Below are 27,379 nucleotides of genomic sequence, written 5' to 3' on the forward strand. Positions count from 1 at the left end.
GCAATGTGAGGAAAAACTCCATGATACAGAGATTTAGGAATGTTTCGGATGTTCAGGTTTGCCTGACCTAGAAATGCCATTGCAGTGTTTGCTTTTGTAGGGCCATTTCTGTTACCAACACTGAATACTGCTTCATTTTAGGTTGAGTGCTATGACTATGACAGTGATGGGTCTCACGATCTCATAGGAAGTTTTCAAACTACGATGTCAAAACTGAAGGAAGCATCTCGGTCCTCACCTGTAAGTTTTACATAGTGTAAACTGCCTGTGTGTTTTTGATAAGCTGTTTTACTCATTTTGGAGCAAAACTTATGTCACTTGACTTGCAGGTATTGAAGTGGTGTTAGGCTACACCCTAACAACAGTGCTACTGTAGTTGAGGCTGACTCAGTATTTACGTTATGCATCCATTTTCCTAGGATTAATATATTGGTTACAGGTTTTAATATTACATATCTGAATACCCAACCGTCAGCATAAATTAATTTCACTAATCATAAAAATACAGAAATAAAAAATTTAGAGTGTCAGACAGAATGCAGTACAAATGTCACTGCAGATAGAAGGGCAAAGCTTGTAGTATTCTTTTTTTCAGATTGTATTCAATCCTTTATTTCAAGTATGGCACTTACCAACTTTGGTACATATTTTAGTGAATATGAAACAATTCAACACTTATGCCACTGCACACAAATGCAGTTGAATGTGTTACATTAGGTGACTCTTCTTTAAAGTGAAATTACCCTTCCTGTTCTTAGAAACTGTAACGATTTGCAAACCTAGACAAGGTTTACATTAAGAAGAAGAAAGGTGGCATAGCAACCTTAACATAAAAGTCTTTGTTTTATGGACATGTATGTTGTCAAAATATTTTACCATCTTTTCCTTTATTTCTCTAAAACCTGCAGAACTGCTCCTGCATTAATAATAATAATTAATAATAATAAAATATTGAGTGCCTGCTTGTACTTTTCTAACAATTTGTGTTGCATTTGTACTAAATTCTTCAGAGCTGTTGAATGTGAAGAGTCAACCTTGACAGTAGTGTTTTTTTTGATTGCTGCTTTGTGTCCTGCCATGCTTTTCTTCTAGATCCCTGTTTCTGAATTAATTTTGAATTATGCATGGTTCAGTTTAATGCCCCTTAAGGTTTTATGTTGTTTGTAAGGAATTTTGGACTCATATTGTACACATGTAATTCATGTGCTGCCTAGTTGGAGCTTTTAGGTGGTTTCCTCATATTCTGTAGATTTTCAGGGGCCAGATGGTATCAGTTAAGCTTTCAATGCTCACAGTGATCCTTATTATTATTGTAATTAAAGTGCGCAAAAAAAAAGGGGGGGGGGAGCAGGAGGATTTCATAAAATCATTTTTTCTGCTTTTTTAATGAAGATTTTATGAATCTTTCAACAAATGTTTTTCTTTTTTTTCAAAGTTGCACTTTTGTTATAGAGCACTATCATAAAATAAACAAACCTAGTAGGTTTGTATGTTCATATTCTCAAGCACATATTTTTTTTAAGAACTGTGATAGTGAGTTCCCATGCAGTGTGAAGTGTGTTGTGTAAGGGCTCCTTGAAAATAAAAATACCTATTTTCATTGCTCCCCCAGTAGCATAATAGGTGCGGTCTCTTTTGAGTTCAAAGAAAAGGTATTTTAAGTTATAATCTGCCTATTCTGGATTTGGAAATGCTTTAAGAAAGTTGTTTTCATGAGAACTGTGGCTATACCTATTGTAAGTAACTTATTGCTGTGTTAGTAAGATGAAGCGAAGATAAGAGACAACACAAATAATGTGCTCCAGGATTCTTCTATTTTTAAAAGGAACTAACCTATAATCCTGCATGATCTGATTAATTTGATAAGGTCTGTAAAATATTTCCAGTGCATATTAGAATTTGACTTTATATACTCCCATGTGTGATCTGTAGTTACTCCCACTATTCTGACATGAGCTGCACCTGTGGGAGATCTGGCACAAGTTCTTTGAAGTTTACTTGAGGTGAGCATGGGTGTGACTCAGTCCTCAGTTGCTGAAAAAGCTGATCTTGGAGTGAATGGGTGCCTTTCATTCTCTAGAGAATTGCTGATTTTCCCCCCCTGCCCTCCCTTCCCTTATCTTCCCCCTAGGCATCCTGTTAGTATGCTCTGGTTGGAGGATTATAAAATGTAGTTAAAAGATTGTACATGCTACGTATCCCATGGCTGTTATTAATGAGTACCTCACCAATTGACATAGTACAAAAACAAGTCCCTGAAAGACAATTTCCATCAAATAGAAATGATGCTGGTGGTGAAATGTCCAAAAAAAAGAAGGTAAAGAAGAGGCATGTAGACTTCTCAGGTGCTGGCCTTGTTAGTGCATTTTTTTGCTTGAGATTCATTGCAAGATCACTTTTTAAAAATTAAAAATTAACTTAGGCCAAAGCAGTGGAACCTGTTCCTGACACTGAGCCAGAAGGCGTATCTGGAGTACCTCCTCAGCCTACTTATGCACCAGACATTCTGCATTGTGCCATCATGACTGTATGATGGCAGGAGCTGCCTAACTTGGCTAGCTGTTGATTGCACTTGGAGGTTAAGGTATTGGTTTAGTTGATGAAGCCTCAATAACATTTTAGAAAGCTTAAACATATACCTCTTATTTCCTGCATTACTGCCATGGCTGTTGGAAACATTGATTCTTTGCCTGAATTGCCATGTCTTTGCCAAAAAGAAAGTTGTTAGCAGAATTCTCAGAGGGAAAATGGTACAGAATTTCTTTGTCTGATTGAAATACGGTTGTCTAAACAAACAACGGGTAAACAAATAAACGGGTTCATGAAAGGCAGGTCCTGCTTGACCAACCTGATCTCCTTTTATGACCTGGTGACCCACCTGGTAGATGATGGAAAAGCTGTGAATGTCATTTAGCTGGACTTTAGCAAAGCTTTTGACACCGTCTCCCACAGTATTCTCCTTGGGAAGCTGGCAGCTCATGGCTTGGACAGGCGTAGTCTTCGCTGGGTAAAAAACTGGTTGGGTGGCCGAGCCCAGAGGGTTGTGGTAAATGGAGTTAAGTCCAGTTGGCGGCCGGTCACGAGCGGTGTTCCCCAGGGCTCTGCTTTGGGGCCAGCCTTGTTTAATATCTTTATCGATGATCTGGATGAGGGGATTGAGTGCCCCCTCAGTAAGTTTGCAGATGACACCAAGTTGGGTGGGAGTGTCGATCTGCTGGAGGGTAGGATGGCCCTGCAGAGGGACCTGGACAGGCTGGACCGATGGGCTGAGGCCAACTGTATGAGGTTTAACAAGGCCAAGTGCCGGGTCCTGCACCTGAGTCACAACAACCCCATGCAACGCTACAGGCTTGGGGAAGAGTGGCTGCAAAGCTGCCTGGCCAAAAAGGACCTGGGGGTGTTGGTAGACAGCCGGCTGAACATGAGGCAGCAGTGTGCCCAGGTGGCCAAGAAGGCCAACAGCATCCTGGCTTGTATCAGGAACAGTGTGGCCAGCAGGAGCAGGGAGGTGATTGTGCCCCTGTACTCGGCGCTGGTGTACTTGCCGCACCTGGAAGACTGTGTCCAGTTTTGGGCCCCTCACTACAAGAAAGTTAGACATTGAGGTGCTGGAGCGTGTCCAGAGAAGGGCAACGAAGCTGGTGAAGGGTCTAGAGCACAGGCCTTATGAGGAGTGGCTGAGGGAACTGGGGTTGTTTAGCCTGGAGAAGAGGAGGCTGAGGGGAGACCTCATCGCTCTCTACAACTCCCTGAAAGGAGGTTGTAGTGAGGTGGGTGTTGGTCTCTTCTCCCATGTAGTTAGCGATAGAACGAGAGGAAATGGGCTCAAGCTGTGCCAGGGGAGGTTTAGACTGGATAGTAGGAAAAATTTCTTTATGGAAAGGGTGGTCAAGCATTGGAAGAGGCTTCCCAGAGAGGTGGTGGAGTCCCCATCCCTGCAAGTGTTCAAAAAATGGGTAGATGTGGCACTTAGGGATATGGTGTAGTCTAGTCTACCCTTGATTGGTTTAGTGTGGACTTGGTAGTGTAGGTTAATGGTTGGACTGGATGATCTTAAAGGTCTTTTCCAACCTAAACGATTCTATGATACTATGAGTTTTTTTAAGCTTTTACCCAAAAGAGGATTTCTGTCTTGATAATGGGGTTTTTCTTGCTGATTTGGGACAGGCTGGGTTTAATTTTGCCTGATATTGAAATAAACTGCATATTTAATAGCAGCCCAAAGTATCAGTCCTAGAATAAAGAATTTTTAAATTTTTTGCATAAATTATATTTATAGTGCTTTTGTTGGATTTGTTTGCATTCATGCAGGTTGAATTTGAGTGCATCAATGAAAAGAAAAGACAGAAGAAAAAAACCTATAAAAACTCTGGCATTGTGAGCTTTAAGCACTGTGAGGTCAGTAATATATTCTGCTATGACTCTTTGGTTTTTAAGTGTTCAGGCATTACAACTCTCATCTAGTATGCCTTCACCATCAAACTGTAAGAAACTTTAAAATGTCTGAAAGTTCTAGACACAGAAAACACTTAAGGGCTTTGATTCATATAAGGAGACAGATTGACAGCTGCATCACATGTCTGTCCTTCCCTGTCCCCTCAGTTTCTCTTGAAGATGCCATCTATATGGCAAAGGTAGCTTACCAATTTGTAAGGCCATTTCCCAACTCACTGTTTTATCATGAAATAAAATCTGATAAGTCTGTCATAATATGTTGTTTTTTAGATGGTAGTGCTTTTGGAGCTGCTTTGTTGTCTGCCTGTAATTTTGTAAAGGGCCTGATTCTGATGCACTGAGTGTGTGATGGCACATGATGTAAATATCCTTACTGCAGTGGGTGGGTGGGATATGTGTAGAGTAGAAGTAGTGCTTTGTATGGGTGAAGATAACAAATCTGGAACCTCAAAAGTTGCTGCAATAATACTTGCCGGTTTTCTCCCATTAAAAAAAAAGTTAATTTCTATCTTCAACTTCTATTTTTAGATCATAGTAGAATGCACATTCCTTGATTACATCATGGGTGGGTGTCAGCTGAATTTCACAGTAAGTTAAATCTTCTGTATAAAGTAGCTTTTGAGTTTTGGAACAAACTGAAGTATATAATTGATTGTCTGTGCTCTTCATCTGATTATTGGGGTTTTTTGGGTTTTTTTTTGTTCTGTAGCAGGAAGGGGGGAAGCCATTTTGCCAGAGTCCATCTAGTCTGTTTAGAAAAAATTATTTTCTTTAATTGTGGCACAAAGTTCTGAACCTGTATTTATGTTCGTTAGGAGCTAGCCAAGCTCTGTGGATGGAGACCAAGGAGAAAATTACAGTTCTTAGATTTACTTCATGTTGCCTTTTCATAAGGGCTCTTTCCTTTGCTGTTGGTTTTTTGGGTTTTTTTGTTTTGTTTTGGTTTTTTGTTCGATGTTGGTTTTTTTCTTCTTCCTCTGACCAAAGATTTCATTTCTACCCTTGATGGTGGATTTCAAGGCCCTTTGCTTAATGAAAACAACATACAGAAGCCATCACATGGGTTAGGACCCTTAAGTTATGAACCAAATGGAGCACAAGTAACAGTAAGATGTCTTCACCCTGGTAATATGCCTCATCACCAAAACAGAGAAGACCCACTCAGGTCAGAGAAGGAACTGTCTCTAGGCTTGTGTGGTGTCTGGCTAGTTGTACTTCTGAGAGGAAAAATGTGTATGGCAAGATACAGGATTAAATTGATTTAACAGCTATTGAAAAGCTTCTGTGAATGGTAGCTGACAGTAAACACAGTGAAAACCTGACAGCTGAAAGTCAGTTCAGCCCTTCTGAGGGCTGCAGAGCTTCTGCTGGTTTTCTAGCAGCATTGTTGTAAGTGTGTTAATATTCCAAGAAACCTGCATCTGGGTATTGTGCCTGTTAGATTTATAGATGTCTTGGTAACTACTGTTTACAACTGTCATGATTTTCACTTTGGCTTTGCCAGAGATAAGAAACATAATTTTACCTCAAATAGCAATTTGATATAAATACTGCATTTGACAGGTGGGCATAGATTTTACAGGCTCCAATGGAGACCCTCGCTCTCCAGACTCTCTGCATTACCTCAGCCCTAATGGAGTTAATGAATACCTAACAGCCATTTGGTCTGTAGGAATGGTCATTCAGGATTATGATACGTAAGTTTTAGATTTTTATTTAAAACATTTTTTAGATCTGTATAGATTTTTGTGGTAGTTTCTTAAACCAGTGTTGAAGATGCCAGCAGATATATTGGAATAAAACTTCTGAGCTGAAATGTAGAGCTAAAAAAGACTTCATAATCACTGCACAATCACATAATCACAAGCTGAAGCTTGTGTTTACAGCAGACAAGCAAGGCTTTTCATCTGTGATGTAAAGAGTGGCATTAATTTAAATAAATGCTTGCATTCTTGCCAATTTACTGTTAAAGACTGGTTTTGGTCCTTGAAACAATTACAGGGGGGAACTTCCATTTAATTTTGCCTCTTAATGCTTAATAAACAGCATTTTTAATAATCAAAAGCAGCACTGATTAGCTAAACTCACTGAACTATGACAGCTGTTAAAGGAACTCACTCACTCCATTTTCTTTAAAATTGCCTTTTTTAGAGATAAGATGTTTCCAGCCTTTGGATTTGGTGCACAAATTCCTCCTTCGTTTCAGGTAATGGAATATATAAATGTACTGCATAAGACAACTAAAAGCATTTACTTCAGGAGAAGATTGTATATACAGTCCTGACTATGTCTTTTGTGTATTGACAGGTGTCACATGAGTTCCCATTAAATTTTAACCCATCAAACCCATTCTGTAATGGTAAGTCTGAGAAAGTAACATCAGACCTAGACAATAAAATGTCTAAGGTGAAGGGATTAAAAACAGTTGAAAGGTGAACTGTGAAGCATGTTGCTCTAACTAAACAATGAGTTTAGTTGTGTAGCAGGAAATAATTTTATAACCGTTTTCTTAGTTATTACAAATAGCATTTGGTCTCTCTTCTGTAATGATTCATGAAAGAATTGTTTTAAACAGGTAGGACACAGTACAGGTAAGCTGGGAACGGTTCTCTCATGTTGTCAAGCCACTTCATTCTACTTCACTGCTGGTGCGGAGTTGTCTGGTTTCAGTATGATTCCGCTAGTGCCTGTTCAACATGGCCTCTCTGATCACACTAACAACTAGCACAAGTTGCGAGGCGAAGAGAACTGTTGTAATTCAGTTACACGCACTTGAGCATACGGCATTTGGCCTTTCTATTCACATAAAGCCAAGCATGTTAAGTATGTGCATTAAGCATTGGTCAAGCTGAAGGCCTCCATTGCTCATGAACGTTCTATTTTTTTCTTCATGGTTAGTTTTATATCTTTGCATCGTCACTTTAAACAACTGAGATATACAGTGTTTTAGGAAGACTGAGTGCTTCAAAATATCCTAATTCTAATAAGAAAAAATTAATATGATCTGTTTGTGTTCTCTAGGAATCCAAGGCATTGTTGAAGCATATCGGGCTTGTCTTCCTCAAGTGAAGTTATATGGGCCAACAAATTTTTCTCCAATTATAAATCATGTGGCAAGATTTGCTGCTGCAGCTACACAACAGCAAACAGCATCTGTAAGTTCTTTATGGTAGTGCGTGTATTTTTCTTACTTTTTTCTTTCCCTTCTAGTTTATAAATACTATTTTTCTCTTTTAATCTTGTAAGTGTACTTGTTTCGACAGCTGGCCATTTACCTTGTGAATTGGTGTTTGGTACCCTTAAAACAAGATAAAAGCTAACTGATCTTTGTAGACTGTACGCAACAATTCTCTCCTAAATTAACGTAAATAAACTCTTCAGAGTTGAAATATCAACTTAAAAATACCTGGCACATTTATGGTATCTTCTGTTCAGTGCTCTTGCAGTTCTATACGGATGCTAAAGTCCAATTTAAGCCTTTGCGTATAGGAGAGTGATTTAACCTCAGCTGAGAAAAAAATCAACTAGACCTTGTTTCACATCAGATAGCTGAAAGAGAGAATTAAGTAAGATAACAAAGAAATGGAAGATTATTGGTCCTGACACCTAGGTACCAACGTAGAAAATTACTGTCCTGGTTTTGGCTGGGATAGAGTTAATTTTCTTCCTAGTAGCAGGCATAGTGCTGTGGTTTGGATTTAGTAGGAGAAGAATGCTGATAACACGCTGATGTTTTTAGTTGTTGCTAAGTACTGCTTACACTAGTCAAGGACTTTTCAGCTTCCCATGCTCTGCCAGGTACACAAGAAACTGGGAGGGGGCACAGCCAGAATAGTTGATCCAAACTGACCAAATGGGCTATTCCATACCATATGACGTCATGCTCAGTATAGAAACTGGGGGGGGGGTTGGCCGGGGAGCAGGGATCGCTGCTCGGGAACTGTCTGGGTATCAGTCGGCGGGTGGTGAGCAATTGCATTATGCATAACTTGCTTTGTATATTATTATTGCTATTATTATTATATTATAATTATTATTTTACTTTATTTTATTTCAATTATTAAACTGTTCTTATCTCAACCCAGGAGTGTTTCTCACTCTTACTCCTCTGATTCTCTCCCCCATCCCATTGGGGTAGGGGGAGTGAGAGAGCGGCTGTGTGGTGCTTAGTTGCTGGCTGGGGCTATACCACGACAATTACCTGTCCTTGCTAAAAAGCTTTAGGTGTTCTATGTGCTGTGCCCTTCTCCCTATTAAAATTGTATGCATGAGTTGTTGACCATATTAAGAAACAGGAAGTCTGAAGAGCAAGTCTTGAGTATTGAATTATTTAGATAATAATCCATGCAAGTTCAGCAAATCTGAGGCCATGTATGTCCTAAATCATTGATGATAGCAAATAGAATCATAGAATCATTTAGGTTGGAAAAGACCTTTAAGATCATCCAGTCCAACCATTAACCTACACTACCAAGTCCACACTAAACCAATCCAGGGTAGACTAGACTAAACCATATCCCTAAGTGCCACATCTACCCATTTTTTGAACACTTGCAGGGATGGTGACCCCACCACCTCTCTGGGCACCACCTCTTCCAATGCTTGACTACCCTTTCCATGAAGAAATTTTTCCTACTATCCAGTCTAAACCTCCCCTGGCGCAGCTTGAGCCCATTTCCTCTCGTCCTATCGCTAACTACTTGGGAGAAGAGACCAACACCCACCTCACTACAACCTCCTTTCAGGGAGTTGTAGAGAGCGATAAGGTCTCCCCTCAGCCTCCTCTTCTCCAGACTCAACAACCCCAGTTCCCTCAGCCGCTCCTCATAAGGCCTGTGCTCCAGACCCTTCACCAGCTTTATTGCCCTTCTCTGAACACGCTCCAGGGCAACATACTGGTACCTCAGATGCCATGTAAAATCAGAAAATAAGATTAGCTATTTTTGCATATAAAAGTACCTGTGGAAACCAATTTGGAAAAGAACTATGGATTTTCATATGCCAAGAAGTTTATAAGGTTTTACCTTAGTAGTCTTTCAGTAGTAACTCTCATCAGTATGCATATATTAGGAAAGTAGCAAAACCTCTTGTACTTCCCCCCCCCGCCCCGAGAGTGCAATATGCCTAGCACAAGATTGATTTTTTTTCTGCCTGAAAGGATGTATGAAGAAATTTTGCTTCCTTGCCATTTAATGCATAATGTAGATATTTTGGATTGGGTTTTGGCATTTTTTTTTCCAGTATTGAGGAAGTATAAGAAGAGAGAAATAAATCCAATGTGATGTCCTGTCATGGTGCTGGTCATAGCCTTCTCTGATGATCATGGTTGCTTTGTAAATATTCTTGCTGGAGTCGGGGAATGGAGTGGTGGGGAACAATGAGAAAAGATGATGCCTGCACACAGGAGATAAGGGAAAACCAATTATTTTGAAGGCAGGTAAAGGAAGGTGGTTAGCAAAGTACTGAAGAGGAAGACTTCTAAGAATACTGGGAGTACCTTTGGAACTTGAATTTGTGCTGCCCAGTAATTGTCTGAAATGAACCAAGTGAGAGAAGACCAGAAGTTCAAACAATGTTTGATAGTTTCTGAACTTTGTACTTCTAGCTTGTTCTGATACTTCAATCCAGAACAGAGGCTAAGATGCCAACTTTTAGAAGCCCTGGCAGTGTAGTGGAAACAACTCAAGTGGTACTTGAATAAATTACTGAAGTACTTGCAGGGTGGACTCAGATGCCTTGGCAATTAACTTGATAAAGCAGATAGAAAAGATGATTAAAGGAATTTGAAAATGGGCATGCTGTTTTTCAGCACAAAAAGATGTGTTTTAATCTATATTTAGGATTTTAGGGATACACTGAAAAAATGAAGACCTGTTCCATTACCCTTGGTAGCACTCTTTTGTTCATCCATTCTTAATTGAATGAAGCGAAGGGTAGCAGTTCATAAAGCTATTGATAGACCAGAAAGGAAACAAATACAAGTTCCACATGCATTATCTGTCCAAAACCTCAACAAACTGCCTTCTGTCCCAGGACGAATACTTTGGAAGATAGGTTAACCGTTGGTTTGTCTGGGGATTTTGGAGAGGATAGTACCATTGGGGTTTTGGGAGGTAGCTGTTTAGAGATGACTTCTTTTAAAAGATTGATTATTTTGTCCTTATAAATTTCTTCGGACTGTACAGATGAAGCCTGACCACAATTTAGGTGTTTGTAAAATTGAGTGTGTACATTGGACATGCTCAAACTGACAACTGTATGTAGTCTGTATGTGCATGTTTCTAAGTGTACATGCCTACATGTTTTCTGTTTCTTTGTGATAACACGGTGTTTATTGATCTGACAGCAATACTTTATACTTCTGATCATAACGGATGGTGTGATAACAGACCTTGATCAAACTCGAACTGCCATAGTTAATGCTTCGAAATTGCCCATGTCCATTATCATTGTTGGTGTTGGAGGAGCAGACTTTGATGCTATGGAGTTTCTTGACGGTGACAATGGAGTTCTTAGGTCCTCGTCAGGAGAACCAGCTGTCAGAGACATTGTCCAGTTTGTGCCATTCAGAAAGTTCCAAAATGTAAGTAATGTTAATGTACACTTAATTAATATTGTAGAGATATGCTGGATTTGCTAGGATATTCTATGTATAGTCCTAAGCTTTTGCAGTGTCTGTAAAATGAACTCTGAAGTCTGAGATAAGTCTTCATCAAATGTTTAAAAAAAAAAAAAAAAAGACAGACGACTTCAGCATCTGTAGAATTTCCATTAGGTGAGCTGATTTGTGTTTAAAAAGACTACATGTTTGGTTTGAGCACTGCATTTCTGACAAGTTGCTGCAGGGGAATGACCTTTGAAAACGTCCCTCAGACTTGACTAAACAAATGAATGTATGTTTCATTTGTAAGGAAAAAAAGGAAAAAAATAAAATATGCACAGGCTTATATAGTCTAGCTTTTAAATGTCATATCGCTGGAAAAAGTTGGGGTTTTTTGGATTTTTTTTTTTTTAAAATAAATAAAAAAATCCCCCACAAACAAAACTTCTTCAAGATGGGGGAGATAAGATCAGTATTTTTATTTCCATCCTAATATGTTCTATTTTTGTTCTGTTTCTTAATATTAATCCTGCTAATAATACTCCTTATACCTCCTTATTCTGTCTTTGTATTTTTATTTTTAATTTTGATACAAGTTCTTTGTTTAATCTCAGGCAAACTGAAAGGAGAAAGAGAGCAAAATCAATATAGAATATGCTCACTGAATAATGCACTTGGATGTAGTTTAACTAGGGTCAATATTCAATATAAAATTATATATTCAAATGCTTTCAGTTTCTAGAAAAACAGGCCCTTTTTTTTTCCCCCATGGATACTTAGTCTTACAGTAAAAACAGTATCTCTAGAAGAGCTGTTCTGTAGCAATACAGTTACTGTGGATGACACTTGGAGCAAAATGTTGCAGATGATCAGACAGTGCCCTGAAGGGTCATCTTAAGCAGATAGTGGAAGTGTGTTTACATGGCTGAAGTTCGATGTCTGCCCTGTGTGTGTGTATTTCATCTGACAAAAGGTATCTTCAGACATGGCAGCCCTTTGTGCGCCCAGTTCCTATTACTTCAGTGGAACAAGGCGGCCGGTTGGTTCCTGGTAATGGGAGCGAGAAGGTAAAGATGTCAGGGAAGCTTCCGTCTGTCCCGCAAACGTGCTGTGTGAAGTCCTCTGTAAAATGTCGGACTTTAAATTGGCCTAGTAGAGGAGGTGCTTATTACCTGTCTTAGGATCTCCTTTAACAGTTGGTGGAAACTGAAACTTGGTGTTCTTTTTTTTGTAAGTCTCCAAAAGAAGCTCTGGCGCAGTGTGTCCTGGCAGAAGTCCCTCAGCAAGTGGTGAACTACTTCAGCACCTACAAACTGCAACCTCCTAAGAATCCTGCTGCAAAATGAATGGGCTGAGTAGGGGAGCTGAGACTTTGTGCTTGCTTTACTTGCTGTATCTACAGACTTTGGTTCTCAAAATACTTCTGTATACATGTATACACACACCTCTGTATGGTAACGTCTGTTAGCTTTTGCCTGCAACTCACTTTGCCAAGTGTGCCTTTTAAGGGCCAAAATTGTTATTGTGGTAATATTTGATGTCGATTTGAGAGATAGTGCTTACATGGGTGCATTTTATTTTGAAAAGTAAGCATGGAAAAAAGAGGTTGAATATGCAGAGGGAAGGGGGAGAATGCTGGAAGTGGAACAGCTGCTTGTTTGATAAATATGGCCAGTGGGAGCGTTCAGTTGCTTTTGTGGTGATCAGCACTGAGGACTGCAGTTTCTCGGTGATCATAAAACCAGTCTGAAATGAGAAAGAGGGTATGTCCCCACCAAGCAGATAAAAGTTTGTAGGTGCTTCAACAAATTTGGAATACTTCAGGCTTCTGTGTCTATTAAGCCACCATAACAAAATTCTGTCACGGGAATTTCATAATTGGACAAGTGCCAGAACGGAATGTAAAGGCCCTCCTTGCATGCCTACTTCACATTTGCCACTTCAGTGCCTTTGGCCAACACCTGGAATTCAGGGCTGTGTGAACATGAGCCAAACAAGCCACTAAAGCATATATTATTTTATAGTTGGCAGTCTCTTAAGGTAGTACAGGAATAACTAGGGTGAATCAAGGTAAACCCCTAACTTCTCAGAATAATACTATTGGCCTTTGAGGCTACTACTGTAAAGACTGTAAGATGTGTTTCAGTGTGTACTGTGCTGGAAAATGGGAACTCGAGGTTTTACTTTGGTTGGAGTTTTGGTTTGGTTTTGTTTGGTGTAGTGGTTTTGGGTTGTGGTTCCCCCCCCCCATAAAACAGTCATGACTATTGATCTTTAAAGGGCTTTTTGTGAATTGGGAATTCCCTTTTCAGTTAAAAAGTTTTGTCTGATTTATAAGTGCATATTTTCAAGCAAAGACAGTTCTTGAAAGTGCTACCTAATTTATATTGGTTTTGTCATATTTTGAATCATGCTTCTTTTTCATGAGCTCACTAATGAAAAGTGCCTACAAAAAAACCCAATCTTCCCTCTTCCCTCCCAGTAGGAAGACATAAGAAAGTCTCGAAGCTCTAATCCTATAATCATATTGCGTTTCCCTAGGGCAAAGAATTTCTGGTTTATTTTCTTGGCTTGAGTTTTCTCTTCACAATTTACACCAAGTGTAAATCATGTTGTGTTTGCTCCGTGGACAGATAAAGCTTTCTTGTCTCCCAGTTGCATACTGCTTGCTGAGGATCTCTTCTGATCCTGTCAGTGCGTATAACGTGGACGTAAAGGTCTCATCACTTCAAAAAAGCCCATCTTTAATTTTGCAACATTAATGTTGTTCTCCACTCCATTTTCCTTGGTGGAAGGGGGTCCTAAACAGTTTCACTAGTGAAATACTAAGGAAGAGGTTTTATTTTATATTAAGCCAAGCTCTTTCTTTTTTTAAATCTAATTCATGTGTTTGTTTATATAAAAATCTATAGTAATCTTTTTATCAGTGTAGTGCAAATATGTTACTACTTCATACATAAATTATAATGAAGTGTTGTGCCAGATAGGCAACACAAAGTATTAGGATCAAGGAAGTAGTTGCAATGAACCTAAATCACACCGCTGCAAATTGATATTCTATGATTTTGGAACAGTAAACCGTTTCACAGCTACGTGCTCCGTGTACAGAGATAACGGGATGCAGTGTTAATGCTTCGTCTAGATTCATTGACGTGGATGAGTACTGCTGATAGGAGTACAGGATACTACTGAAGTTCCTCTGAGCTCTCTGCCAAAAATATAATGCTGCATCTGAGTTCTGTTAGCAATTCTGTTTTAAGTTGCTGTGGCAGTGCATTTAAGTATGTTATAAGCTATTTTTATACTAAATATCTGCTGCATATAAAATACATAAACCCTTTTGTTTTGTCTGTGTTCTATACGTAAATTCTGGGTTTCTACAGTAGAGAATTCATTATCTCTTATTGGAAAAGTGCCCCCTATGTTCCTCAAGCTTAGGGAATAAATAGCATATCAACGACACCTGCTTCTCAATGTGCCCTATTCTGTGTAAAAAAAAAAGTGTTTCAGACCTGACAGTGAGAAGAACATTTTCCCAGCATAACTTCTGTTAGAGGTATGCAGCTAACAGCCTGTTGGAAAATTTGGAAAATTCCAAGTTAGGCTGAAGCCATATTGTGAGCCAAGGAATGCAGCAGATTGTGAGTCAAGGGAGAGGGGAGTTACTTTGTTGTTTTGCCATTTTTTGTTCATTTATTTTTACATGTGAAAAATGCCTTATTAAGCTTGAGGGTGGCAAAGCAAAATATTGTCGAAGTTCTGTAAAGTGAATGTGCTTGTAGGTCACTTGCACCACCTTGTGATAAAAATGATGTATAGCAGTCTTCATAATCAGATGCTTTTTGCTGTTTAATGGTCATAATATATACATATGTACAGCAGAGAAATAATCTGTAAGCAGAATTTTTTACTTCGCTTTGTATTTCAGTTCTGATGAAGTTAACTGATTTACAATGCCTATGCATTAAAAATAGAATTTCAGTATACTGTTCTTCCGTTGTACTTTTGTATTCAGCATTTTCTGTCTAATGATAAATGCTGCTTTTGCAGTTCCTATTACGAGTATTCCACAGGCTGAACAGCTCAGACTTATAACAAGTATTATCAGCTGAGAGCAAAAATGCTTTTTTACTCAGTGGTTATGAATGTGCAGTGTATATTTCATAAACTATCATGTACGGGCTTTTAGCAAGAACATATTCTGAAACTGGGTGGTTTCAGCAGTGACTGTTCCATGCTCTTTGCAATGTTAGAGTTCTCCCATGCATGCTTATTTCATACAATTATTACCACGTTTTCCAGAGACATAGTGTTGCAGCAGAGTGTGATGCCATACAGAACCTTAGTGAGCTTTGATACCGGAAGGTTCATCTTCTAAGTGCTCTAGAGTAATTCACTCAACTTCACCAGATTCATCCACAGGTTAGAATTAGTTGCTGAAAGAGTTTAATACTTCTTACAAAAGGACCGGGTCTTGACCTTTTTTGTGTCATTCCTTCTGGTGAAAGCCCTATAAATAATTGGAACTTGGATTCCTGGACCCTTCCTGCTCTCCCATAAAAATGGAGGAATTCTGGGAAGGGGAAGATACTCCAATAACAGAAAAGTAGGATGTCATAGAATCATTTAGGTTGGAAAAGACCCTTAAGCTCATCGAGTCCAACCGTTAACCTAGCACTGCCAATTCCACCACTAAACCATGTCCCTAAGCACCACATCTACACCTCTCTTAAGTATGTCCAGGGATGGGGACTCAACCACTTCCCTGGGCAGCTTGATGACCATTTTGGTGAAGGAGTTTTTCCTAATAGCCAATCTAAACCCCTGGCGCAGCTTGAGCCCATTTCCTCTTGTCCTATCACTTGTTACTTGGGAGAAGAGCCTAACACTCACCTTGCTTACAGCCTCCTCTCAGGTAGTTGTAGGGAGCGATAAGGTCTCCCCTCAGCCTCCTTTTCTCCAGGCTAAACAACCCCAGTTCCCTCAGCCCCTCCTCGTAAGACTTACGCTCCAGACCCAGAGAGAACCAGGTGGATGTTACTTCTGTGTGACCATGGTCTTCTGCAAATACTGACATTTCTCCTCTTTCATTCTGGGTCTAAGGAATTTGAGAGCTGTGCATAACTTGGTAATTTTGCAGCAGAACTGACAGGCTTTCCTGCAATCCTGAGCTGTTAAGAGTTGTAGCAAAGCAGCAACCCGTGGGATGCTTTGTTGCTGCAGTGTAATGCTTGCTGCTGCAGTCTCAGCCCTTACTTTGTAATATATGTCAGTGTGTGATTGATGAACTTCAATATGCTGACAGTGAAAATGTTTGAAGTTACCTGGCAGTGCTTGTGTAGGCAGAAAGGGAGGGGATCTTTTGCAATGAGAAAGCTTTACTTGTTAATATCAAAACATTAAGAGATGGGGGTTTATGTGTTTTCCCCCTTCCATAATGTTTTGACAACTCCCTCTGAATAAAAAGATGTGAGAACCATATATTGTAATGAATTCATAGATCATTATTATTCATAGAAGGCCTCATTTGTGAAGCAGTTCTGCAATATTTCTAGTTTTGGGATTGTATTGAGGCATTCCTGGATGTGCAATAGATGAATTCCTTGTGATGCATCTTAGCATTTTCTACCTCTCTTTTGACATCCTTTTTTCTTACATATCAAATAACAAGTAACATGCAAATAAAGATGGTTCTTCCCATGTAGTACTTGGACTTTGACCTCACTGCTAATGCAACAGAACTTTCTTTTTGAGAGAGTTTTGGGGTTTGGTCATGTCAGAGGGTGTGTGGAGTATACAACATACGGAATTCAGTCATCCAGCTTCTACTCCAGCAAAGCTCCCGCTGATTCTGCTTGGGCTGCCAGCTTTGCCTGTGATTAGAGAAGGTCAAAGGCTTTAAGGAACAGGCCTACAGAATGCATAGCCCACAGGGTCATGTATAGCCTGCAAAGTGAATGTTTAATTTTGGCATAGTGCCTGCCTTCGTTGGCTGGTCAGCTGAGGAGCTGTGAAGCCTGCCCTTTCTTGGCTTGGCCTCTGCATAATGGTTTTAGTTCCCAGAGCTGTTCATCCAGTGGTGACTGAAAGCAGATATGAAGAGAGAAGAGATGCAAACCCATGGAAGAGAAAAAAGTGATTGATAATTAAGCTTAAATCACAGCTTCAGCCTTTTGTTTGATATTGAATCCCTTTCTGTGATGAGTTGATGCAGAAGGTTGACAGGGTGGGAGCTCCTTGTTAGGAAGCTGTATCCCTCTCCGCTGTGGTGCTGGTAAAGGATTTACTTCAGTTCACAGGTACGATGTAGCTCAGCCCCGGTAAGGCACAGGGCTCGCTTTGCACCATCAGTCACGGTCTGTGATGGAGGTGAACAACTGGATTACTGGTTGAAACTACGCACCACAGAGCCAGAAAGTGCAAATCCTGCTTTTTATAAAATAGCCTTTATTTTAAAGCGGCCACTTTAGATATCAAGATTCTTCAAAAAGCCAGCCAGTATCAACTGCTTGCTCTTCAGAGAGCATTATTAATGCTCAACCCCTTGGGAAGATGAAACGTTTAAATTGGCAGCCCAGAGTTAAAGGGGGGGGGGGGGGGGAAATACCTAAGTCTTTGTGATGTTTATTCACCAGAGTCAAAGACAACTGGAGCCAATGCTTGTGCTTTCAAAAGGCTGGCAATAATTCTGCAGTCTGCTTCCCCCTTGTGTATTTTGTGATTTTATCTTAACAATGGTTTGGTTTTATAGCCCTCTGTCCCAGCTTAAAACAGCCCAACGCACAGCATCACAGCTTTCTGCACTGAGTCACGCTGGTCACAAAAGCGGGTCACTGATTAGAAGTATAAGGGGAGGAGAGAGAAAAATCAAAAGAAACATAAGTAACCTCAGCAACAGGAGAGCAGTAATGAGAAAAAGGATAACTATGGGAAACCAGAAAAGAAAATAGAAAAGAACACATACAAAAATTAAGAGCAGACTGAGCAACACAAACAGCAATAAGAAAGCGAGGATAAGCAGGAGAGGGAAGAGGAGAAGCAGGAACAAGACAGAGTAAGAGATGAAGGAGAGCATGGGTCAAACAAGAAACAAGTAGTCCTGAAATACAATCTGAGCTCTTATTCCTGTTTCACAAGAAGTTCTCTCTTCAGGCTCAAGGTTAAGAGGTGAGTATATAAATAATTTTGTCCTGTTATTTCAGGAGAAGAGGGAAAGAAGAAGAGGAGCTGGGGTAGATTTTTTCACTTGAGTCGTCTCTACTTTTAATCTTTTGTACGCAAAAGCAAAGTCACAGTAGCCCTCTGAATTCAGCAAGACAACAGAAGGGACCACAGCCCAAAGCACCATCTATTTCTTTTTTTTCTCTTTAACTTCAACTTTAAGGATCTCTCCTTCTCCTGCTCTGGGGGATGGAGACATAGTAATGATCAGAGACTCATTAGTGGTTCCTCTGTGCATAACTGCAGGTGGTTTAGGCTTAGTGTCTGCATTCGGCTCTTCCTTCTGTGCAGCGGGGGCAGATGAGGCCGCAGGCTCCATGGGTTTCTTCTCCTCTTGTTCAGGCTTATTCTCTGCTTCAGCTTGAGTTTCCTAGAAACAAGAAGTTAAATGTTTTCTAGTGCTGCAGAAGAAGTTCAGGAAGCAGTTCTATTCTGTATATACAGTGGAAAGGCACAGCACGGATACTGTGATTAATGGTATGCAACATATGTAAATTTGTATTTAGGTGCTGAAAATCAGTTTCTAAATGAAAAATGTAGTTTCCGAATCAGAACGTCAACATAAAACCTAGGAAAAGCTTGCGGATAGTGGTAGTATCTGCTTCTTATTAACACAGCAGGATGAAACAGGCACATTTTGGGGCACGCAGCCCTTCCGTAGCTCTTGCCTTCTATTATGTACTTAGAGCAGTATAGAAAGAAAAAGTGTTATGCAAATCTTGACATATTGCCCAGTGCCCCAGTTCCTTGGCTAAGCCTATTTGCTATTAAGATCACAAATACACATTAAATTGAGCAATGTTTCTGTTCTAATCATAGTGTTATAGTCATTTGTGTAAGCAAAGTTCTTTATTTAACTTAAAAAAAAAAATAAAACTAGTGCCAGTTCAGCTATAAAGACAGAAAAGAATTTGTCCACCTTTGGGTAAATATGTAGAACTGAGCAGGTTCTTGTTAACATTAACATTTCTCAGAACAGAGTATGATGTGGGAATTATTTTTCATCAACTAAAATAACAGTTTTCTTGTAAGTGCAATATATTAGAGATTTATTCAGTTTTAGCTGTGTGGGCTAAACTTTAAATTTTGTCTTCAGGATTTGTGGCAACCAAAGATCTGACTGAATTGGAAAGTTCATCGTGTGCTTGAGTCAGCTGGATCAGATTACTGTGTTAGGCTATTTCTGTATTTACTGTTGTTTACTTAAAATTAGAAGATCAGATGCCCTTAGGGTCTTTCTAAAGTCTATTTTATCCTTACCTTCTTTGAGGATTTTTGTTTGCTTGCTTTTTTCCTTGCTGTTTCTTTGCTTTTGTTTTCTCTACTCTGCATAAAGTCCAGGAAGATTTGAGCCAAATTTTAGAACTAGTGTTTACAGAGATTTGGTACAGCGATTGTATCTCAGCTACTGGGAATTTTTTGCTGTTGATTGCAGTGAGGCTACATTTTCATCTACTCTGTTTGCCCAGGCCCTCCCAGTATCTTTCCTGTTTCCCTCTTCAGCACCTGGAATTATCTACTCTATCTTCTGTGGCATTACCTGAATGTTTTGTTCTCTCTTCAGCTGCAGCAGCCTAGCAAGGCCTTCTTTTCCTTTACCTCCAAGCATTGCTTTAAACAATTTTGGAGTTTCCTGTTTCTTCCCAAACAGAGTTTGCAAGCCCAGCGGTTGTTGCACTGGTGGTCCTGGAGCAGGTTTCCCCTTCTGCTTCAGCAGCACCCTGGAGGCAGGAAGGAATGAGAACAAGCAGCACTGCTGTGAAAGTGAGAAAAGTTCCTGCAAAGCTAAAATGTCACATTCATGGATGAAAATCTAGCAACTTTTCTAGTGAATATTTTGGTCCCAGGTCCAGTGGCAAAAGCAAAGCTGGAAAGGGGAAGGATTTTACTCTAGGCTCTGGTAGAGTTGGAGGCTGCTGTTCTAATTTGGAGTTAGAATCATAGAATCATTTAGGTTGGAAAAGACCTTTAAGAACCTCGAGTCCAATTATAAACCTAGCACTGCCAATTCCACCAGTAAACCATGTCCCAAAGTGCCACGTCTACACGTGTTTTAAATACCTCCAGGGACAGGGACTCAACCACTTCCCTGGGCAGTCTGTTCCAATGCTTGATAACCCTTTCAGTGAAGAAATTTTTCCTAATAGCCAATCTAAACCTCCCCTGGCGCAGCTTGAGACCATTTCCTCTCGTCCTATCGCTAACTACATGGGAGAAGAGACCAACACCCACCTCACTACAACCTCCTTTCAGGGAGTTGCAGAGAGCGATAAGGTCTCCCCTCAGCCTCTCTTCTCCAGACTAAACAACCCCAGTTCCCTCAGCCGCTCCTCATAAGGCCTGTGCTCCAGACCCTTCACCAGCCTTGTTGCCCTTCTCTGGACACGCTCCAGCACCTCAATGTCTTTCTTGTAGTGAGGGGCCCAAAACTGGACACAGTCTTCCAGGTGCGGCCTCACCAGCGCCGAGTACAGGGACACAATCACCTCCCTGCTCCTGCTGGCCACACTATTCCTGATACAAGCCAGGATGCTGTTGGCCTTCTTGGCCACTTGGGCACACTGCTGGCTCATGTTCAGCCGGCTGTCTACCAACACCCCCAGGTCCTTTTTGGCCAGGCAGCTTTCCAGCCACTCTTCCCCAAGCTTGTAGTGTTGCATGGGGTTGTTGTGACTCAGGTGCAGGACCCGGCACTTGGCCTTGTTAAACCTCATACAGTTGGCCTCGGCCCATCGGTCCAGCCTGTCCAGGTCCCTCTGCAGAGCCTTCCTACCCTCAAGCTGATCAACATTCACACCCAGTGTGGTGTCATCTGCAAACTTACTGAGGGTGCACTCAATCCCCTCATCCAGATCATCGATAAAGATATTAAACAAGGCTGGCCCCAAAACAGAGCCCTGGGGAACACCGCTCGTGACCGGCTGCCAACTGGATTTAACTCCATTCACCACAACAATTTGGGCCTGGCCATCCAGCCAGTTTTTTACCCAGCAAAGAATACATCTGTCCAAGCCATGAGCAGCCAATTGCTTAACTATATACTAGAGAACAAACAAGTATAGGCTCAAATTAAGGTGTCGCAAACCAGACGAGGGTTTTATAAGGTGAGAAGTAGTATGGAGGGGGACGGATGGATGCCTCATACCTGAGGTGAAAGTCTCTTACTTGGCCTTCTGAATGCCAATTCAGAGAGCGTTTAGCGTTCAGTCTGGAGTTCAGCTGATGCTTGTGGAAGTAATAGTTTACCAAACTAATGCAGCATGGCTCATCTCTCATAGGTCAAATTAGACAGTGGTACTTATTTTTGGTCTTCTTCAGTAGAAGAAGATACCCTGAAGATATAAAAATTACTGCCAATCATGCGGCAGACTAGATTTTCACACCCTTCCATAGCTATACTGATTTGCAACCATAATGACAAGAAGTGAGAATGAACAACGAGGGTAAAGATTAGATGACAGTTCCAAGATAGATGGAACCAGTTAAAAGCAGAGGGTTCCCATGCTTTCAATTTCTATTAGGTTACTGTTCAGTTTTCAAGGCAACTTTTCTATCCTTGCAAAAGCCCTGGCTTTTTATGAACAAGGGCTATATTTGCCATCTGAAGTACAAGAAATCCCATAATACTATAATTTTCTCCAGCATCTTGTACTTCATAACTTTGGGAATTTCAGAAATGAAGATTTTGCTTTTTTTTAGGTTTTATTGTCATGAATTTAAAAAGTACACTTCAGCAGCTTGCCTGGGTCTATTATGTAAAGACCATACAGTGACTATCAGACAGGTGATAATAGACCAAATTTCTTGCTTGAATAACTCCTTTGAGCTTATTTCAAGGAGCCCTTTAAAGGTGTGGGATGGCCAAGGCAATGCTACAGAGAACTCTAACATAACCTTCTAGGGCAGAGCAAATGATAACTTGATTCCAAAACTGAACATAACTTCAATCTTTATCAAAACAGTGCACAAATCTCCCATTGGTGCCTAGATTTTCTAGAGACATGGCTGGCCATACATAGAGCACAGGAGTTTTGGAAGAACTAGTGGGTGTCTAGACAGGTGAACAGAATACATGGCCTCCAGCATAGGGCAGGTACTGCATATCTTTAAACAGGATATCCTGTATCTAGGCTGATATCTAAAGAGGGGGGGTGCAGGTACGAAGGATAGATGATTATTATCCGGCTATCTGGAGGCTATCTGGAGGAAGCAGAATTTAATGGCTTGGCAGGATATGATTAGGGTGGGCAAGAAAGCAGAAGAAGGTAGTGTGGGACAGGGAGACAGGAATAACAAGTAATGATGGTCATACAACTGTTTAGAAAGAAACTGGAGAAAAGTCAGGAAGGATAAATGCTGGGGACCATCAGTCAGTGGATTTGTTCCGCCTTTCTACCTGTTGATGCTGGTTTTGAAAATTGGGCAATCAGCCCATTCGTTGTCTAGGTTCCTTGTTCCTCAGGGATGTGATGATTCTCAAGATACTGTCATTTGACAACCAGGGCTGTTGAAAAATGCTGAATGCAACCATCTGCTAGCACTTCCCTAAACAAAATGTCACTCCTGTGCTATGTTTAGTCTTCTCTGGTGGAATTTCAAGTCTGGGAGCAACCTTCCAACCTTTGATAGCAATGCAAGGCAACAGCTGAGAACAATGAGAGTGCTGAAGTATACTGATAATGACAAACTGTTTCATGTATTTGGACCTTTTACAAGGTAGCAAGGTACTAATTTTGTCACAATTTTATGCCAAATTTTACAGTATTTTGCCCTTTCAAAACTGGGGAAATGGTGATCCTAGCAAGCTACAGCCAAAGCAAGATGAAAAGCAGTTTGGGTTTGAAATCCCATTTTAGAATCCTTTTGAACAAAATGCACACCTCTCTAATCTGTGTACTTCCATCTTGTCGGGCCTTACTTTAAATCCATTCCTAACTACTGCTTAAGGTTTTGGAAATGCATATCAGTCTGTGGGTACATTGAAGATTGCATCTCTGTAGAATTAATTGCGAGTGTTCGGTTGCATCTTTGAAAACCTACTCCTTAACTGACATCTGTCCTCCAGTTTATTTCTTGACTATGTAAGGAATCCTGGTATGCATCTGTATCTCCTATTTGTTTTGTTACCTTAAATACAACGGAGAAGGCAACTACATTCAAGACTTCATTCTACTTTACCACATTTCCACAACCCTTGGAAGCCCTGCCAAGACCATGACTTCCACTAGGTACTACCAGGCAAATCTGACCTCTAAATACAAATGTGTTTACATCTGTTACTCTTCCAAGAAAGGAATGCGGATCTGTCTAGAAGCCACAACTTTCCATTCAGCAGGTAAATAATGTGATTTAAAAACTGTTAGGACATACTTTGCTTTCTTCATGAGAAGTTTTTCTGAGTCAGGGTAGTGCACCAAGATTTCATTGAGTGTTTTCTTGTCCAGAATGAAAAGGTTAGCAAAACCATGAGCCACCACGTTGGCAGTCCTTCGATTTCCTCCGCCTGCAGCTAATAGGCTGGAATGAAAATAAACTCATTAGTCACATCCTTACTTGCCTTAGTGAGGAAACTCTTCACCGGTGGCTCTGCATTAAAGTCATCGTAAAGCTCACTTATGTGCCCAACTGTTCTGTCTGATGTCCTGTGAAGTCCCGTTTGCAGGTGGGATTAGAAATATCTTCTTGCCTCAGGAAGGCAAATTGTCACTGCTGGTCAGGCATATGTAGATGCTAAGGACTGTGAAAAGTCTTGCTAGATAGAGACATTTCTCCCAAGAGACATCCACTGCAAGGACTGCATTTGTTTTAGCCCTCATGTGAACTCGGCATTTCCTCAATTTTACTGTTGAAAATTATTTACATCAGAAGTAGAGCAGCACAAGTCCATTATTATTGAAAGAGTTATTTACAATGAATGAATTACTCTCCAAGAATTTTAATTTTCCTGAATGAATAACTTCTGTGGGACTCTGGTTTTCAGTTTTCTCACATGCCACATCTCACATTTGAAGGTTAGCAAGTTGCATGATATGGATTAGGAAGGTCTTTAAGGCTGGCAGTTACAAAAGTGTCTGCCAGAAAAAGAAGGCTATTTTGTTTGGAAAGAAAGGCATTAGACCAGTTTAACAAGCAGCAGTTGGCCATAGGAAGGATATCCACATAAAAATTAGATGTACAAATTAAATTGTTCATATTGCATTAAGCAAATGAAATGAAGATACTTCACTTCTCAGCTGTGGTGATAAGAAAGGAAAGTTGCATTTTGCTCTTAGTACTAAAATTGCTTTATCACTGTATTCAAGGAGATCTACCCTAAAATTTGTCCCTTAAATATTTCCCAGTGAGTTAATATTTTTAGAGAATATTTAGTAATCTCTAAATTTAGAAGTTATTAATATGATCTGGACCCCATAAAACATGAATTAATACTTATCCAAAATATTAATCAAGGATATAGGAATATTGGTTTTAATATTAAATGTATTTATAGAAAATATTTATAAACATTAGATCATACAGATAATATATTGTATTTGACTTATAAAGGATAGTATGAGACCTCTGCAGCTGTGCGTACATTTTTACACACACATGCACGCGCGCACACACACACACAGAGTGTTTTTCTGCAACCCAGGATAGCAATCAACATATGAACTCAAGCTGAAAATGCAGTATATCGTCTTCTTTTTGAACAATTCTGTACAGTTAGAATAAAACTATTTGGACAATAAGAAAAGCAACTAAAGAAAATTGCGAACAGCTTCTGAGTTCTGATGAATCACTTCTCAACAAGTCATTGAACAATCATTTTCAGGCTTTCCTAACAGAAAGCTCATTTTATTGAAGCAGACTAGGACTAAAGAGATCAACTTTTTCATTATGGTGATGATGTGAGGTGAATTTTACAAGTAAGGCAGCCCTTGCTCAAACAGAATCATCCTTGACTAAGGACAGCGTTATGGACTTCATCACTGAATCTGTTTTAGCTAGTGTGCTGTTACATGATAGACCAAATTTTTAAAAATAGCTACATTTGCCCTGAAATGGTTCTTCATAATGTAATATCTATATTAATAGAGAAATTTGCTTTTTTTTACCTTACATTTTTTACTCCAGTTGTTAGCCTGAAATGCTTTAATATTAGTATGAGATGATAATTTTTAACTGATCTCTGTAGAAAGCTGCTGTTCATTGAAATTAGCAAATTGATCCAGGGAATGGCATGCATATCAGCTGAATGTGCAGGGTTGTGTTGGCTCAGCTCGGCGCTTATGTGCTTATGAAGAGAACTGGTAAGTCAGGAAAGGGAAGTAGGTCTGGATCTTGCTTTTGAGCAGAATGTCAAACACCAAGGGGCAGAGCTCATTGAAAAGCAGCAGCTGCCACTTTGTGGGAAATCCTGGGCCAAAGTGGTAAGTATAATCTTTCATGAAGCTAAATACTCCCTTTAATTTTGATTTTTTTAAAATAAAAGTTAAAGTTACAAACCAGCTGAAAGGCTAAAGCTGAGACCAAACATTTAGAGATCTTCCTGTCAAAAAATTTACATATAATGGAGAAATATTTTAATTTTTCCAGAATTACCATTTTCTGATAGGAAATTGTTCTAGTGAAATAACAGTAAATGGATGAATGAGGACATCTGGCTTAAAGTGTAAATTTCTGTGGGCTAATGAAGTGTTGTGTTATAGTTGAATTTCTCTCTTTCTCAATTGTCTGTGCAGACAGGCTCTCATTAAGGCAGCAATCTGTTTGCCTCTGATTCTGAGATTATTTTGCTTCCCCAAACTGATATTGTCTATCCGGCAAAGTAGTAATGAGGGCAAGATGTTAATTGGAAGGCAACTCCTATTACTTAATCTGTTTCTGTAATAATTTTCAAGGATGAAGTTGGCAAAGGACTTGTTTGACATTAGTCTTGCATTGGCCTTCTAGTATAATTCAGGGAAATTTTCTGAGATAAACGTTTTTTGTTTTCTCAACTCCTTTACCCTCAGAGACTTTTTAAGCATCATTTACATGCATTTTGAACAGAGTGAAATTAAATAGCAAGTGTCTTATAAATCATGTAGTTAAACCATTCGGAATGAAGCTGACATATTTCTCTAGACGAATCTTGAATCAGAAATCAGAAGGAAATCAGTCTGATATCAGGTGATAACCACGCTATGAATACTGAAGAGAATACTTGGATGTGCTAAATGAAGCAATATTTAATCCATTAAAGAATATTTTTTCATTTTCTTCTGCTATACAGTATTCAGAAGACCTTGACAAAACTTACATAGAAAGGCACTATACAAACTCATTATTTTCTAACACTTTGCCACAAGGAAGAGGATAAATCTCTACCGATACACTTAGCGCTTCATGTCTTTGCTTTTCTTCAATTTTGGAGATGTCTGCCAGTTGCTGTGTATTTTTGCCTTGAGTTTATCCACTGCCTGTCATTTATATGCAAATTACACATGTCTGAACTGGTGTGCTGCCGCAGTAGGTCAATGATGAATAAAACAAGACTAGAAGTGTAGGATTATAGCATTGCTGAGGGGTTTACTGGCCATATTGGCAATGAAGTGGAGACTTACACATACTGGGAAGTGAAACTTTAAAGGCCATTGCATAGTTCTCATGTGGAAACAAGTGCTCACCTGTATTAGATCAAAAGTTTGAAAATCCCTTCCTTGTTTTAAAACCAATCATTATCATTTCTCAGTTTAAAAAAAGTCCTTGCTCCAAGTAGAAGACTAATAAATAATTGACAACTATGTGCGTGTTACATATCTGGGCTGCTGTAGCTTTTTCTTTTATCTTTTCATTATTCAGCCCTTACTGAAAACCAGTGCATCCTCAGCCTTTCCACATAATTTACAGTACAGCATTTTGTTTTGGGGCTTTGTTCAGGTATTATGTTGTCACACAGAGAAATACCTTTCAAATAACCTTCTCTCAAAGAGCTGATATAATTTCACTTTCCCACTCAATGAAAAAAGGTCTGTATCTATGGGATATATCAGGTGTTTTCCACCTGAGGTCTAAGCAAGTTCTGGATCGTCACTGGATAAACGGGAATGTTTCCTCTACCACAAAGGGAGACAC

General features: G+C 39.8%; 2 protein-coding genes across 3 annotated transcripts in view; one reads left to right on the forward strand and one right to left on the reverse strand.

Annotated features, from left to right (window-relative positions):
- CPNE3 (copine 3) overlaps positions 1-27,379 on the forward strand; it is a 112,322-nt gene that overhangs the window by 18,933 nt on the left and 66,010 nt on the right. Inside the window, exons 9-18 of one of the 2 annotated variants that reach the window (XM_075705897.1) lie at positions 142-240; positions 4,312-4,398; positions 4,984-5,043; positions 6,019-6,152; positions 6,607-6,661; positions 6,763-6,814; positions 7,477-7,610; positions 10,802-11,038; positions 12,030-12,123; positions 12,292-12,325. In XM_075705897.1, coding sequence (XP_075562012.1) covers positions 142-240; positions 4,312-4,398; positions 4,984-5,043; positions 6,019-6,152; positions 6,607-6,661; positions 6,763-6,814; positions 7,477-7,610; positions 10,802-11,038; positions 12,030-12,110 — 939 coding nt within the window. In that variant the 3' untranslated portion in view covers positions 12,111-12,123; positions 12,292-12,325. Of the gene's footprint in view, positions 1-141; positions 241-4,311; positions 4,399-4,983; positions 5,044-6,018; positions 6,153-6,606; positions 6,662-6,762; positions 6,815-7,476; positions 7,611-10,801; positions 11,039-12,029; positions 12,124-12,291; positions 13,290-27,379 lie in introns of those variants that run through there. The other variant, XM_075705896.1, reaches the window with a different exon arrangement.
- The window catches only part of CNGB3 (cyclic nucleotide gated channel subunit beta 3), a 72,017-nt gene continuing 63,042 nt past the window's right edge, over positions 18,405-27,379 (reverse strand). The window contains exons 16-18 of the mRNA XM_075705895.1: positions 23,648-23,794; positions 19,818-19,998; positions 18,405-18,647 (exon numbers count right to left, since the gene is read on the reverse strand). Coding sequence (XP_075562010.1) covers positions 18,405-18,647; positions 19,818-19,998; positions 23,648-23,794 — 571 coding nt within the window. The remainder of the gene's footprint in view (positions 18,648-19,817; positions 19,999-23,647; positions 23,795-27,379) is intronic.

Source organism: Pelecanus crispus, chromosome 2 (genome assembly GCF_030463565.1).
Source record: "Pelecanus crispus isolate bPelCri1 chromosome 2, bPelCri1.pri, whole genome shotgun sequence".
Lineage (NCBI taxonomy): Eukaryota > Metazoa > Chordata > Aves > Pelecaniformes > Pelecanidae > Pelecanus > Pelecanus crispus.